We start from the raw sequence: 15,622 nt of genomic DNA, 5'->3' as shown, positions 1-15,622 counted from the left end.
GACAGGGACTGGAAGGAGAGAGCATATCTCACCCATATTGGCCTCTCTTCATTGGCTTCCTGTTAATTCTAGAATAGAATTTAAAATTCTTCTTCTTACTTATAAGGTTTTGAATAATCAGGTCCCATCTTATCTTAGGGACCTCATAGTACCATATCACCCCAATAGAGCGCTTCGCTCTCAGACTGCAGGCTTACTTGTAGTTCCTAGGGTTTGTAAGAGTAGAATGGGAGGCAGAGCCTTCAGCTTTCAGGCTCCTCTCCTGTGGAACCAGCTCCCAATTCAGATCAGGGAGACAGACACCCTCTCTACTTTTAAGATTAGGCTTAAAACTTTCCTTTTTGCCAAAGCTTATAGTTAGGGTTCCCATGATACATTGAGTGTTTCTTTCTCTTTTTGCTCTGTATGCACCACTCTGCATTTAATCATTAGTGATTGATCTCTGCTCCCCTCCACAGCATGTCTTTTTCCTGGTTCTCTCCCTCAGCCCCAACCAGTCCCAGCAGAAGACTGCCCCTCCCTGAGCCTGGTTCTGCTGGAGGTTTCTTCCTGTTAAAAGGGAGTTTTTCCTTCCCACTGTCGCCAAGTGCTTGCTCACAGGGGGTCGTTTTGACCGTTGGGGTTTTTACATAATTATTGTATGGCCTTGCCTTACAAGCGCCTTGGGGCAACTGTTTGTTGTGATTTGGCACTATATAAATAAAATTGATTTGATTTAAAATGAATTAAAAGAGTAAAAACCGCAGAACTACAAGTATACTATGCCAATATGCTAGCCATACGAAAGAGAAAATAAGTGCGTCTTAAGTCTGGAATTAGAATCTGTTTTATTTACGCGGGGAGATGATTCCACAGAACAGGGGCACAATAAGAGAAAGCTCTATGACCCACAGACTTCTTATTCACCCTAGGGACACAAAGTAGTCCTGCACCCTGAGAACGCAAAGCCCGGGCCGGTACGTAATGCTTAATTAGGTCAGCTAGGTAGGGAGGTGCCAGTCCATGAACAATTTTATAGACTACAACCCCTGGCAAAAATTATGGAATCACCGGCCTCGGAGGATGTTCATTCAGTTGTTTAATTTTGTAGAAAAAAAGCAGATCACAGACATGACACAAAACTAAAGTCATTTCAAATGACAACTTTCTGGCTTTAAGAAACACTATAAGAAATCAAGAAAAAAAAATTGTGGCAGTCAGTAACGGTTACTTTTTTAGACCAAGCAGAGGAAAAAAATATGGACTCACTCAATTCTGAGGAATAAATTATGGAATCATGCTGTAAATTTTCATCCCCAAAACTAACACCTGCATTAAATCAGATCTGCTCGTTAGTCTGCATCTAAAAAGGAGTGAACACACCTTGGAGAGCTGTTGCACCAAGTGGACTGACATGAATCATGGCTCCAACACGAGAGATGTCAATTGAAACAAAGGAGAGGATTATCAAACTCTTAGAGGGTAAATCATCACGCAATGTTGCAAAAGATGTTGGATGTGCACAGTCAGCTGTGTCTCAACTCTGGACCAAATGCAAACAACATGGGAAGGTTATTAAAGCCAAACATACTGGTAGACCAAGGAAGACATCAAAGCGTCAAGACAGAAAACTTAAAGCAATATGTCTCAAAAATCGAAAATGCACAACAAAACAAACGAGGAACGAATGGGAAGAAACCAGAGTCAACATCTGTGACCGAACTGTAAGAAACCGCCTAAAGGAAATGGGATTTACATACAGAAAAGCTAAACGAAAGCCATCATTAACACCTAAACAGAAAAAAACAAGGTTACAGTGGGCTAAGGAAAAGCAATCGTGGACTATGGATGACTGGATGAAAGTCATATTCAGTGATGAATCTCAAATCTGCATTGGGCAAGGTGATGATGCTGGAACTTTTGTTTGGTGCCATTCCAATGAGATTCATAAAGATGACTGCCTGAAGAGAACATGTAAATTTCCACAGTCATTGATGATATGGGGCTGCATGTCAGGTAAAGGCACTGGGGAGATGGCTGTCATTACATCATCAATAAATGCACAAGTTTACGTTGATATTTTGGACACTTTTCTTATCCCATCAATTGAAAGGATGTTTGGGGATGATGAAATCATTTTTCAAGATGATAATGCATCTTGCCCTAGAGCAAAAACTGTGAAAACATTCCTTGCAAAAAGACACATAGGGTCAATGTCATGGCCTGCAAATAGTCCGGATCTTAATCCAATTGAAAATCTTTGGTGGAAGTTGAAGAAAATGGTCCATGACAAGGCTCCAACCTGCAAAGCTGATATGGCAACAGCAATCAGAGAAAGTTGGAGCCAGATTGATGAAGAGTACTGTTTGTCACTCATTAAGTCCATGCCTCAGAGACTGCAAGCTGTTATAAAAGCCAGAGGTGGTGCAACAAAATACTAGTGATGTGTTGGAGCGTTTTCTTTTTCATGATTCCATAATTTTTTCCTCAGAATTGAATGATTTCATTTTTTTTCCCTCTGCTTGGTCTAAAAAAGTAGCTGTTACTGACTGCCACAATTTTTTTTTCCTGATTTCTTATAGTCTTTCTTAAAGCCAGAAAGTTGCCATTTGAAATGACTTTAGTTTTGTGTCATGTCTGTGATCTGCTTTTTTTCTACAAAATTAAACAACTGAATGAACATCCTCTGAGGCCGGTGATTCCATAATTTTTGCCAGGGGTTGTAGTAGCAGAACCTTAAAATCTGATCTCACTGGGACAGGAAACCAGTGACGGGATGCCAAAATGGGTGTAATGTGGTCGAACTTTCTGCTTCGTGTCAAAAGTCTGGCTGCAGCATTTTGAACCAATTGGAGACCCCTAATGCTGGACTGCGGTAAACCAGAAAATACAACATTGCAGCAGTCCAGTCTAGAAGAGATCAACACATGGATCAGGGTCTCAGCACCAGCCAAAGACAGAATGGGATAAATCTTTGCTATATTTCACAGGTGGAAGAAAGCAGTCCTTGTAATATTTCTAATGTGGAGTTCAAAGGACAATGTAGGATTAAAAATTATCCCAAGGCTCCTCACTTTGTCAGTGTGATGTATGACATACAAGCCTAGGCTAAGCGTTAACTAGTCAAATTGATGTCATTGTCTCACTGGATCAAGAACCATCATTTCAGTCTTAAGAGTTTAAAAGTAGGAAGTTTCTAGACATCCGACTTCTCACTGATGCAACACTTGTCCCAAAGTTATGGATCTGACTTGCAGACTTCCCTGACCCACCTTGTTCCAACATGGCAGAGGCTGTTCACCTTGGAGACCTGCTGTGGATATGGGTATGGCCTGCCATGACATTTCAAGGGCCAGCAACAGCTCACCGGACACCGCTGGAATGGCTACGCTTTCCAGGGCATGAACCCCTCTCTTGGGGCAAACCCATTATAGGGGGCCCTGCTCTTCACAAAGAAAACAGAACTCTTCCTGGGGCTCCCGCCAGCTTCTCCAGGATCACTTGCAACACCACACTGTACGCCTCACAGCACCCTCCTCTGAAACTCCAAATTCAGGGATCTGAACCTGACTCCCTTTCGATCACCCCGCTGAACATATCTAGGAAAGGTATTAGTAATTTATCCTTAAATCTTTTATTATAAAAGTCAATTGGTATACCATCAGGGCCTGCACTCTCAACCAATTCCATTCCATTTACAGCCTGGGCTATTTCATCTTTATTTGTAATGCTAAACCTTCCCTATCATTTGGAATATTGAACCTATTTATGAACATGTCCAAATTATTTGGGTCTGAATTCTCTTGTGCCTTATATAATAATCTCTGGCAGTAGTCCTGAAAGGTTTCTTTAATAATCTCTGGGTCTGAATTCGCTTGTGCCTTACATAATCATCTCTGGTAGTAGTCCCGACAGGCCTCATCAATATCCTTTGGGTCTCAGTATTTTGCAATTTGCTATAGCTGTAATCTGCCATGCTCAATTTTCCAGCCTCGTCTCCTTATTCATAGATTCGTTTTAATCTTAAAAGGCTGGATGCTGCTCTCAAACTATTTTATTATACTCCGCTGTCAGGAGCAGTAACTCCTTTTCTTTCTCTGCCTCCATTTTTTTATTCTCCAATTGCATTGTAGCCTATATAGCTACTACGTCCTCAAAGAAAATCTTTAAAGGCATCTCATACATGCAGATGTTTGATTAGTGTGTATATATATATATGTCATGTTTCCCCCCCAATATATTTAACAACTTTCTCCTGTAACCATTTGTGCAAAAATCATCTAGGTAATTACAATTTTTTTTTCCCCATCTCTATATAGCTAGGAAACATGGCGCATGGTCTGAAACTACAGTAGTCATAAAAACAATTCTGAAGAAATTAAGTAATCTATCCGTGAAACCAAGGGGACTCAATGTACTTGGGGCAAACTGTCAGTATTAGGTTGACGTTTTTCTCACCAGCAGTTTTAAAATCAACAAGCAGGAGTTAAGGTAGCAGTATGACAGTATCAGAACAAAAACTGAGTATATAAATACTTGCACACAAAAACACAGGCTTATAAAGGACACCTAGGGGTGTACCCTAAAACCATCAGCATTTTTTTTTTTGTTGCTGTGTCGCAGAGGTACCTGAACCTTTAGTGGTGAACAGCCTGCAGGCCGAGTGGTGTTCAGGAGCAACAGATGGATCAGGATCCAGGCGCTCTTCATATTGTCAGCGGTCCGCAGGTCTGAGACTCACTTTGGAACCATTAGTGTGGCCTGCATCAGTACTTTTCTCGTGGCTCCACTTTCTACTGCCTCATTTAGAGCATGTTATCGCTCGTCTACCGCGTCCATCCCTGTGAGGACTGGAAGCCTGTTCAGACAACCAGAGCCTGCAGGGAGGACCCGATCCGAGCCCGACCCGCCTCCTATGACTGTACACAAATACCACTACAGCGTGCTGCTCAGCATCAAAAAGCGCACACACACCAGTCACAGAGAAGATCACAGTTTAATGGATTTTGGGAAAAGCCAAGTAAAACATTTTAATTTGCTCATACAAAACAATGGTGCAAAGTCTACCTCACAAAACATTTGGACCTAGAATGAGAGGAAATTAAAAGTTGTACAAAGAAATAAAAAAAATACATTTGACCACATGCCAAGACTGCTATTCAGCCTAAAAGTCCTCAGCAGCTGGAACACACCCTTCACTCAGATGAAAAGAGCAATACAGAGGATGCACTGGCTACAAAAGGTACACAAATGTCACATTCTGCCTGCCCCCCCCCCTCCTTCCTTCCCAAATGAAGCCCTCCCAAAATTACAAATGAACTCATGGAGCTGCAACGGTGTCCATCTGCTTGACACTCAGTATGGCCGGTCTCTCCTGTCATCTCTGCGTTCACCCCTGTGGACAAAATAATACGTTAGGACTTACAACCCATCCATGCATTTTCTATACCCACTTCAATTAAGGGCTTGGGGGGGGGGGGGCTATCCCAGCAGTCATAGGGTGTGAGGTGGGGCCACAGGGAGAACATGCAAACTCCACACAAAGGCCACAGGTAGGAGTCAATAACGTGACCTCTTTCTTTGAGGCAGTGCTAAAACAACCACAAAGTCAGGCCTGTGATTCTGTGGGATTCTGTTACAAGCTGCACACAATCAGGGAGGCTGTGCCATCTACTGGTCCTTTCATTAAATTACATTTACTGCGACCATGGAGCAGGATTTGGATCAGAGTAGTGGGTTCAAAATGTTAAGTGTACACATCAGGTTTTAAACATACCTCCCACCCATTTTGTATCCACCACCAAATCCTCCTCCTCCCCCTCCTCCTCCGTAGCCACCGCGGTCACCTCCACGGAATCCTCCACGACCTCGGAAGCCACCACCTCTGTCGCCACCAAAACCACCCCGGCCTCCACGATCTGCAGATACATTAATTGTTAAAAACACACAACTGCACAGTATATAAGACACCAATTAGACCCTTTTTGCGACTCAAACACCTCTAACTCAGAGGTATGGACTCCACAAACCACTGAAGGTGTGCTGTGGTATCTAGCAGCGATGTTAGCAGATCGCTCTGTTTGATGAGATCACACAAGCCAGCGTTTGCTCCCCATGTGTATCACTGAGCCTACATGACCCTGTTGGTGGTCCACCAGGTTGTGTTGTTGGACCATTTCTGGACAGTACTGACCACTAGACTAGGAATATCCCACTAAAGCTGCTGCTTTGGAGAGGCCATCATGGAGCAATGTTAATTTAGCCCCTGTCAACGTCACTCAAATCTTTATGCATCCTGAAGGAAACAAAGCTGAAGGGTTCTAGATGCTCTGAAATACATGTGCCTGCATTGATAAATTGAAGAAATTCCACAAGACTTTCATGAGAAGATTTGAGAAAAATGTGATACACAGCAGTCTGTATTTATTAGCAAAGTTACACATCGTGACAATCCAGTAAATATACATCTGTTGCCAAAGGTAGGCATTATGTGCACAACAGGAAAAGTATATGAATAGTATACTTTAAATTCTTCCATACTTAATTGCACAGAGAAATGTGCAGTAAGCTTACGCAAAGCCTGACTTGCCAATGAAAAGGATTACAGCAAATCAGGTGTCCATAGTAATCAGTATTTCAATATAAAACTAATGTCCCATAGACCTCACCCATCTTAGAATTACAGGCCATGAAATATCAGCGCAAGTGATTCTGTGATACGGAATAAAAATACCCATTAACAATAACTTCATGAGTAATGAAAATAAGGAACTGTTGTTTGTGGTCCTGAATGAGAACAAGGTGTCCAACGTTCTACTGACTATTTTAAAAAATACTTAATTGCACCATAAGTCAGGGACAGAGAAATCCACTGGTCCTAAGTCACAGACCATTACTTTTTGACCTATGTCTCGTAGATATTTTCACCTGCTAGACCAATGTCTAGTTGAAAAGCTCGATTTCCCCCCAAACTGCACCTTAAATAGCTGAGCCACATATTTTTTTAGCCTGTAGCTATAGGCTTTATTTATTTTAAAGTAAGTTACCTCTTATTTTATTTCCAAAAAAAAAAGGGGGGGGGGGTGTCAAATCAGCCCCCTTTGTTCTGTGCAGGTTATATCAAAGTTTTCCTGCATATGCTCAGGTATTTTTTTTTTTCTTAAGAGTTTGGTGTTTACATGAGTTTTACGTTTTAAACAATAAAAATGTTAACACTTTTCCATATAGCAGTCCTGCAATTTCAGAAATGCAACAGAAAACCACAAATCAGAAAAAGTTGGGACTATATGTAAAATGAAGAAAAATAAAATTTTGCACCATTCCCAGTTTCTCCACTCACACCCACAGAAGCCAAAAGTCCTTCCAGAGTTGTGTCTTGGTGGGTTCTAGGCCTGGGCGATATATCGGTTTTATCGATTAAAATTGAATTTTTTGTTGCACACGTTTTAAAAAATAAATAAATAAAAAATTGAGGGGTTTTTTCTCCTCTTGCAGCGGCGCACCTTTTTGTCCCCAGGACCTTCCGTAGCTCCCCCTTCCCCGTCCCATTTCCTTCACACAATAACAAACATGGCTACCGCTAAGGAAGAGTGAGTTTCATCTGTGGTTTGGAATCGCTGCGACAGACATGGAACAAGTGACTGCATGCTGCGAAGTTTGTCTAAAGCCAGCGTTCTCCCCAGACAATGGTGTAGAGCCATTGTATTTATTTTTTTTAATCCAGTCAGGCTGCTTGTGTTGAATGGACTGCTGCCTGCTCGCTCCTCCCCCACTGGCAGCCAGCCAAGCCGAGCAGAGCCACAGCGAGGCAGCTTAGTGAAAGAACAAAAACGGCTCCTTCTGCCTGCGTAGCTAGTGACACATTAAGGTTTTATTTTACAGATGAAAGCCTTCATGTTTCAAAGTTTGCTCAAATAAGCCGCAAAGACGGTGTGAGAGTGACGAGTTGTTCATTCAAAGAGAGAGGAGAGAAATAGAGGAAAAAGCGAACAGACGCTCCACGCTGTATATATAAAAAGCAGCAAAGCAATTTTAATCATCGATCATGTTCACCACACAGCTTCAGTTAAACAGTAAAGTGTGGAAAAACTGATTCAGAAAGTTTTCCATCCAGGATTTTATCTTCATAAGAGCAAATTTACTTCTTACAGAAGTGTTTTCTTTTTATTACTCTTGTTTATGCACCAATGTCACCAGACCAAATTACTTGTATGTGAGAACTTACTTTGCAATAAATCTGACATTCAAATCAGTCCAGGTTTAGCTCTTGTTCAAACAAGACAATTAGGGGTTATATTGTTTAAAAAAAGTATGCAATCCCACTCAGAAAAAACTAAACTGTCAACATGACAGAAAAACTCTGCTTGTCTTACTGGATTAAAGGTACAGTGGGTCATTTTTGCAGAGGAGAAGCAAATGTTATGTCCATCAAACAATGTGTTTTCAAACTTTTCAATGTTATTTATTTTATTAACTTAGACAGAAACATGCAAAAAAGAATTTTGATATTACGTGTAATTTTTTTTTTTGTCTATTATTCTTGCTTTCAATGCATCTAAAACCAGTCAAAATGACTCAACATGCGCCACCTTGGGTGATAATTGCCAACAGCACCGCTATACTAAAACTTTCTGAGGAGAACCCTGAAAGCCCATTGCAACAAAACACAGCCGCACAACAAACTTATTTCAGCATCTAAAACAGAGGCATCCAGCTGCATGGGAGAAATGCTACACTTTACGAGGGGAACAAGAGCGCCAACTCCCACTAAAAACCAGCTTACTCTGGTGCAATAATTTACCCAAGTGTGTTTTTTTTTAAATCAAAAGAACAGTTTGAGCTTCAATTCCAGGGGGTAAGTTTAAAGTTTTTGATAAAATAAAAGCAAAACTTGTTTTGAGTTCAATCAAAATTTTATTTTTAGGCCAAATCGCCCAGCCCTAGTGGGTTCCCTCACTTGTCTCCTTCCAGCATGGACATTTAGTTTGAGAACTGCCTACCCGACACAGATTTACCATAAAGTACCACTCTGTTTGAATTTCTGAATGACTGATATAAATGAAGTCTAAGAAATATTCAGTGACTTGTAAATGTTCATGTTTTCATCCCCTGACATTTCTCAAGAAAACTGGCTGGAGAAATGGTTGATTAATTCCTACATTTAGAATAAACTGGCCTGTCCCAACTTAAAATGTAGGAATAATTATATCTATCGATATATATATCTATATGTTGGTTTTATACTGTCTGCAGTAAACAGAAGTCAAAGCAAATGTCAGGATCATTATGGCATGTCCTATTATGGCTGATAAGAAACCATTTCTGTCCTTCCATCATGAAGCCAGCACTCATTCTTTTCAGTGTTTACTCCATGCAAATTTCACAGACAATGACAAAGGAGGTACGCACCCCCACCTCCAAATCCATCTCCTGGCTTGGGTGCGCCACACTTGTTACACTCTTGTCGCCGTGCAAAATTCATGTTGCCGCAGGAGCTGTAAAGACGACACAAATTTAGTACACCTGCTGTACACACACTGCATCCGGAAAGTATAGATAGCACTTTACTTTTTCTATATTTTATGTTACAGTCTTGTTCCAAAATAAATGAATTAATTTTTCCCCTCAAAATTCTAATTCTACTCAACACCCCACAATGACAACATGAAAACGTTTTCCAAAAAACAATAAATCTCGTATAGTATTCATAGCCTTTGCTCGACACCGCTGACGCACCTTTGTCAGCAATTACAGCCTCAAGTCTTCTGAATGATGCTACAAGTTTGGTGCATCTATCTTTGGGCAGTTTTTGCCCATTCTTCTTTGTAGCACCCCTCAAGCTCTCCATCTATACGAGATCTGTTAGAAAAGTATCCAAACTTTTTATTTTTTGCAAAAACCTGATGGATTTGAATCACGTGTGCTTGCATGAGCCAACCTTGAACCTTCGTGCGGAGCACAAGCAACTCCGTGTTGAAGTCTCACAGGACATGCTGGACTCCGAAAAATGATGCCCACCTCTTCCACCATTCGGAAGATTCAGACAGCTTTCGGTGGCTTTTGAAGTCGTGGGCATGTCACAGCATGTCCTGTGAGACTTCAACACGGAGGCGCTTTAGCTCCGCCATCAGCAGCTTCGTGCCAAAGCCATTGGTATGAATTTCGCTGCAACTCTTTTCATGGCCAAATCTTCTGTCACAGTGGAATGTGCCGAAAAAGTGCTGATGTCCACCTCTTCCACAGTTGCACGGATAGTCACACGATGGTCCCACATCACCACAGCGTTCACTTTGAAAATGATCTGGTCATTTCAGCATGTTGATGGCCGACTGGAGCGCAGTGCGCACTCCATCGTTGTGCAGCCGTCTTTAAACTGGTTGTACCGCTCCTTAATCTGTGTGATTCCCAGAGGATCGTCACCGAAAGCCGCCTGAATAATCCGAATGGTTTCCACCTGGCTGTTGCCCAGTTTCTGTCAAGATTTGATGCAGTCGTGCTGCTCTAGTTGTTCCGCCATTTTCCTTGCAAAGAAAATCCAACGAGAGACAACACCCATCCTCACACAAAGGCTGCTTACAAGCAAATTACACTATCGACAGGCGTGAAAAAAATGCACGCATGCGCACGAAGGTACAAGGTTGGCTCATGCAAGCACACGATTCAAATCCATCAGGTTTTTGAAAAAAATAAAAAGGTCGGATACTTTTCTAACAGACCTCGTATACACACGCGCACAGGGTTCTAGGTAGTGCAAACTTGCGTTACGGGCCGTTACGCTATAATTTTGGACTGTTCCGATTTTGAATACAGCGTCTGTAATCAACTGTTTCTGCAGCACGACTCCAGTTTGAAGCGTGAATCAAAGCACTGCTTCGATTCAATGGCTCATGGCTCTTTGATTCGCTGCTCTTCAGAAGCGGTAACTTCGCTTCTTAACCCCTCTGAAAGCCATTAAAATATGAGTCACTTTTGTGTGTATTAATGTCACTAACTGGGACTCTTGTCTTGTTGCAGTTGAGAAACAAGAATCATCCTCCGTTCCGTGCTTCAAACGCTGCACGGCTCTCTGCTGAGACAGAGTCCGCTCGGAATTAATAACTTCAAAATGAATTGCCGCTTTAAATAAAATGACACCTCTTACAAACGTTGCAATACAAACAGTAAACGACAATCGACTAAAATGTTTTTTCCTCCCAAAATGAGACGCCCTGCATTCTTTAAAAGCCTGACCTGCAGCGCAGCTGCAAGAGCTCAGCTCATAGGTATGGAAAGACATTCATGCCAATAATAATGTCTGAAAGGACATGCTTTTGACAAAAACTAAGATTTTATTTCTGTTTATGTCCAGAGATCAAGGATCCACCATGTAGAGTTTATTATGTCCAGAATTTAAGGATCCAGTAACCAATTTCATATTTATTTACTTTAAGACAATAAAATGCTGTTCAATTTCAATTTAATCAGCTTATAAAGAGCCAAATTACAACAAAAGCCATCTCAAGGTGCCTCACACAAAACAGTCCAACATAAAAAAAATTAAAATAAATAAATTATTGCCCACACAAACTTCCGCAGCCTTCTGGACATGAAGGAAGGGACTTGGGCTGCTGTACCTGGCTTTTCCCCTTTGGGTACCCCTAGAATGGCCAATTTTTAGTTTGAATTTTCAAAAAGCTTCCCCCCTTCGGTCGCTTCTCTCCCTCGACAACCCTGTACACACACACACACACACACACACACACACACACACACACACACACACACACACACACAGTCCCCCCCACTAAAACCATGATATGCTTTCAAACCTGTTGGGGCAGGGCCAGTCTCCTCCCTTGACATCAAAGTTGGGGCCACCTCCACCACCTCCTCCTCCACCACCACCACCACCACCACCACCGCTGCCGCTGCCGCCACCACCACGTCCTCTAAAACCTGACCGCAAGAAAGGAGTGAAAGCCTCATCATAGCATCATTACAAGAGTGTAGATACCCAACCTCTCCTAGCTCAACCACTCATAATGACCAATATAATAGTGCTATTCAAAATTTTATTTGTCTTGGTGGCTCATTAATGGATTTATTTTCTTTGAGCAGAATGCTGAAGAGACAACAAATGGCTACTGTAACACAACGTGGAAAAGTGCCGTGACACTAATAAAAATTGCAGAAAGGACTTTCAGCTTTAAAAAAAAAAAAAAAAAAAAAACGCACAAAGTTGCGGGTTGCTGCGACTCAGACCCAGCACATCAGGAACATCACATTATAACAAAGGGACTTTTTTTTTTTTAAAGACACTGCGTTTATTCACCAGCAATTTCCATAATAAGGAATTAAAGTATTTCCAGACATCTTCCAAAATAAGGGCGTTACGTGTATAACCATTTGTCAGACTGTGACGAAAGGACGCAACAGGCCAGATTTAAAGACTTTACATTTAGTCTGCGTGCTGCTGGGGTACGCAACAGGTCTGCTTCACATGAACCAATGTTAATACACACACAGAAATATGAGGCCTGAACCACACTTTATTACAGGTACAGAACCTGGACATTTGCATTCATAAACCTGAGTGACGTCAGACACCACCTACCTCCCCTACCCCCCCTTCCACCTCCTCTCTGTGTGAACTCAGCTCTGCGAGTGGCAAAAGAGACTTTTATGGGTTTGCCGTTGAACTCCTTGCCTAAGTGGAAAAAGTGAACGTTTGGAAGAGGTTTGTAACAGTTCGGTAGCTGTGACAACAGAAGATAAAACATGTCATTACTCTTACCATCAAACCAGTCAATGGCAGCTTTGGCAGAAGGCGGATCATCAAATGATACCGTAGCTTCTCCTTTTGGCCGACCAGTAGCTTTATCAGAATAGATGTTGATCATTGGTTGACCAGTCTTCTTGTTCACCTAGAAGTACAAAACACTTAATGCATCACATCCTAATGCAAGAAAAAGGCAGTGTCGCAGCAGGAAAGGCATCTGGTATTAAGTATTAAGATACATTTCCATACCGATCAGTGGAGTCTGATTTGCCAATCAATACCACCAGCACCATTAGGCAACAAAGTACAGGTGGAAACCATGTGATCATTTGGGGAAGGAGACCCAAGGCACTAGAGAGTAGCAAGACTGAAGCCATTTTCAATTTTATTTATTGCCGTTCTCATTCCTGAACATATAATGAATGCATACAATTAGTATGCAGTCCACAAAAATATGGCTTTATAAACACTTAACGCCCAAAACAAATGAACCCTTCTTTGTAAATTACTGGGAACTTGCAAACCAACACTGTGCATTACCGCCACCAACTGTTTGGGCGTGTAACTGAAATGAACTGAATGAATGGACTCTGATGCATGTTGTCAAAAATAACCTGGAAACGTTCACCACGCGAGTAAAAACCCTGATTCAGTTTTAATAATTGAGCGCATTATGTCGGATGGTATCCTTTATCGCCTGACAAAGTCTGATCCCGATCTGATCCAGAGTACAGATTTGTAGCCATTTAAATTTAACATTGAAAACCCCATTTAATGTATATTTTACATTATATCTTAAACATGCCCCAATCACTATCATATTTGAAAGCAATGTGCAGATTGGCACTTGCTGTCTCCTGACAAAGTTTGATCTGGATCTGCTCTTGATTGTGGACATTTGACTTTAATATTGAAAAGCCCATTTGGTGTACATTTTGAATATCTCAATCACTCATTTTTCTGTTATGGATTTACCTACACCCCCAAAATAAGAAGGGTTCCAATTATGTCTGTTTGTCTATCTTCCAGTTATCAGTCAGAACCCAAGTGCAAAAAGCAATGAAAAATTGAGCATACCAAAGATAACCAATGTTCTGTGAAAAGTATCTGGAAAAATTCAGAGACCAAAAACAGAGAGAGAGAGAGAGAAAAAAAACCCCCCCCTAACATTACAAAAACACCCCACACCTTAGATTCAAGTGCATGAACTAAATACATACCGATATTTGATCACATCAAATTTAGCTTATGAAAAGTCACTTCTAGGACTTTTTCCCCCTGGTAAAATTTTGCAGAATTGGAAGATAGTGTTGGCATAGGTTTGCACTCTAAGAGAACAATGCTCTAGTCTTCCATGTATTTCTGGTTTTGTTTGATATTTTAAAGCATTTGAGATCACTTTAGTTGAGCGGCCATTCATCTTCTGCACTTCTTTATAAGTTTTCCGCTCGCCAAACAATTTTTAATCAAAGTACGCTGTTCTGAACAATGTCTGGAATGACCCATTTTACTCAGGTTTTCAGAGAGAAATGCATAGCCAGCATGTACATCTGCTCCCTTCATCTTAAAATAAGGGCCACCTGTAATGGTGTAATTAGAGTGAGAATAAAAAATAGACTTTTTTTTGAATAGCCCAAAATTTCTTTTTCTCCATTTTCTGTTAAGTACAAAATTTGATGTTTTTCTGTGTTTTGATGTGAAATTGACTATCGAGTGTTCCCAATGCATCCGAGTTTAGAGGGGGGAGGAGAAATAAATTAAAAAGGTGTTTTAAGGTCTATTTGAAGATGACAATTCAACCTAGCAGCAGGACTGACTGCTGACTGGAGTCAATGACTGATTATTTGGGCATGTGTCGAGGAGGGATGCTGGGTATTCGGTGTTTCGCCGTTGTGAATCTCACGTCATCTGTAAACATCTCGTGAAGTATGGACAATAAAACATTGGGGCACAGCAGAAGTCCATCACAGGTGCGACACCTCTCGATAACCCTCTCAACTTGGGAGAGCGTATAATCATCTTAATCACCCGTGAAATCGATAAATTAACATCACTCACATCCTCGCTTTTCCATTGTTTACATGCACTGAGACAGCGGAACTCTGCTGGCACCGTGGAGCAGTGAGTGGCATGGAAACAGTGTTTTGTAGCAACCTCGAAAGGAAGCAGCAGAGGGGGAAGGGGGGGGCTTGCAAGATTTATAATCGGACACCTATCAGCCTGTGACAAATCTTTGCTGTTAAACCAACTTTATCCATTCATTACGGTACAGTCCTTAAATGTGACAGACTACACAAGAGTTACCTTTATGATACCAATTTGTTTGAAGAAGTCACCAACTTCTTGAACTGTGGCATCTTCTCCCAGTCCCTGAACAAAAATGGTGTTGTTGTCAGAGTTGTCCTGTTCACCACCTGTGGGCAAGATTTTGGGTGGTTGGGGGTGTTTCAGAGATTAAAAACTTCAGATCACAGACTAAACCCCACACAATAACAGAGCTTACAAAAATAATCATGGATAATAGACACCAAAATAAATTTTTTTTTCAAATCATTAAAAATGTTTTCCTAAAGCTTCTGTCTTCACAATACAACCAAAAACTTTGTGTTTTGCATCCAGGAAAAGAACAGTAATCATCAGCAGTGTAACATGTAATGTGCAGAACAACAACAAGGAGAACCACAAGGTAAAGACGACACACCACACACAAACAGATTTCGCACACGAACATTCCCAGCTCAAACAGGAAATCTCGCAAAATCTCTCGTGATTAAATGTGACTTCAGAGTAAACAAACAGATACTTTGTGGACTATTTAAAACAGAGGGGAAAAAACAATACAAAAAGAAAAGGCGTTCTTTAAAGGAGTGGAGACAGTGCGACCTC

The 15,622-nt window shown here is 41.3% G+C and overlaps 2 protein-coding genes across 5 annotated transcripts in view; both read right to left on the bottom strand.

The window, feature by feature from the left end:
- Positions 1 to 4,830, bottom strand: part of mmp28 (matrix metallopeptidase 28) — a 177,117-nt gene extending 172,287 nt beyond the window's left edge. Inside the window, exon 1 of the mRNA XM_034168183.1 lies at positions 4,609 to 4,830. Within this exon, the coding sequence (XP_034024074.1) occupies positions 4,609 to 4,689 (81 nt within the window). The 5' untranslated portion in view covers positions 4,690 to 4,830. The remainder of the gene's footprint in view (positions 1 to 4,608) is intronic.
- The window catches only part of taf15 (TAF15 RNA polymerase II, TATA box binding protein (TBP)-associated factor), a 52,241-nt gene that overhangs the window by 12,306 nt on the left and 24,313 nt on the right, over positions 1 to 15,622 (bottom strand). For 2 of the 4 annotated variants that reach the window (XM_034168180.1, XM_034168182.1), the window contains 7 exons: positions 15,041 to 15,150; positions 12,752 to 12,881; positions 12,572 to 12,664; positions 11,787 to 11,913; positions 9,388 to 9,473; positions 5,756 to 5,897; positions 4,957 to 5,374 (listed from right to left, as the gene is read on the bottom strand). In XM_034168180.1, coding sequence (XP_034024071.1) covers positions 5,335 to 5,374; positions 5,756 to 5,897; positions 9,388 to 9,473; positions 11,787 to 11,913; positions 12,572 to 12,664; positions 12,752 to 12,881; positions 15,041 to 15,150 — 728 coding nt within the window. In that variant the 3' untranslated portion in view covers positions 4,957 to 5,334. Of the gene's footprint in view, positions 1 to 4,956; positions 5,375 to 5,755; positions 5,898 to 9,387; positions 9,474 to 11,786; positions 11,914 to 12,571; positions 12,665 to 12,751; positions 12,882 to 15,040; positions 15,151 to 15,622 lie in introns of those variants that run through there. The other 2 variants (XR_004560085.1, XM_034168181.1) reach the window with 2 other exon arrangements.

This window comes from Thalassophryne amazonica, chromosome 4 (genome assembly GCF_902500255.1).
Source record: "Thalassophryne amazonica chromosome 4, fThaAma1.1, whole genome shotgun sequence".
Lineage (NCBI taxonomy): Eukaryota > Metazoa > Chordata > Actinopteri > Batrachoidiformes > Batrachoididae > Thalassophryne > Thalassophryne amazonica.
The sequence above is the reverse complement of the archived record's forward strand: the minus strand, read 5'-3'. Positions and strand labels throughout refer to the sequence as shown.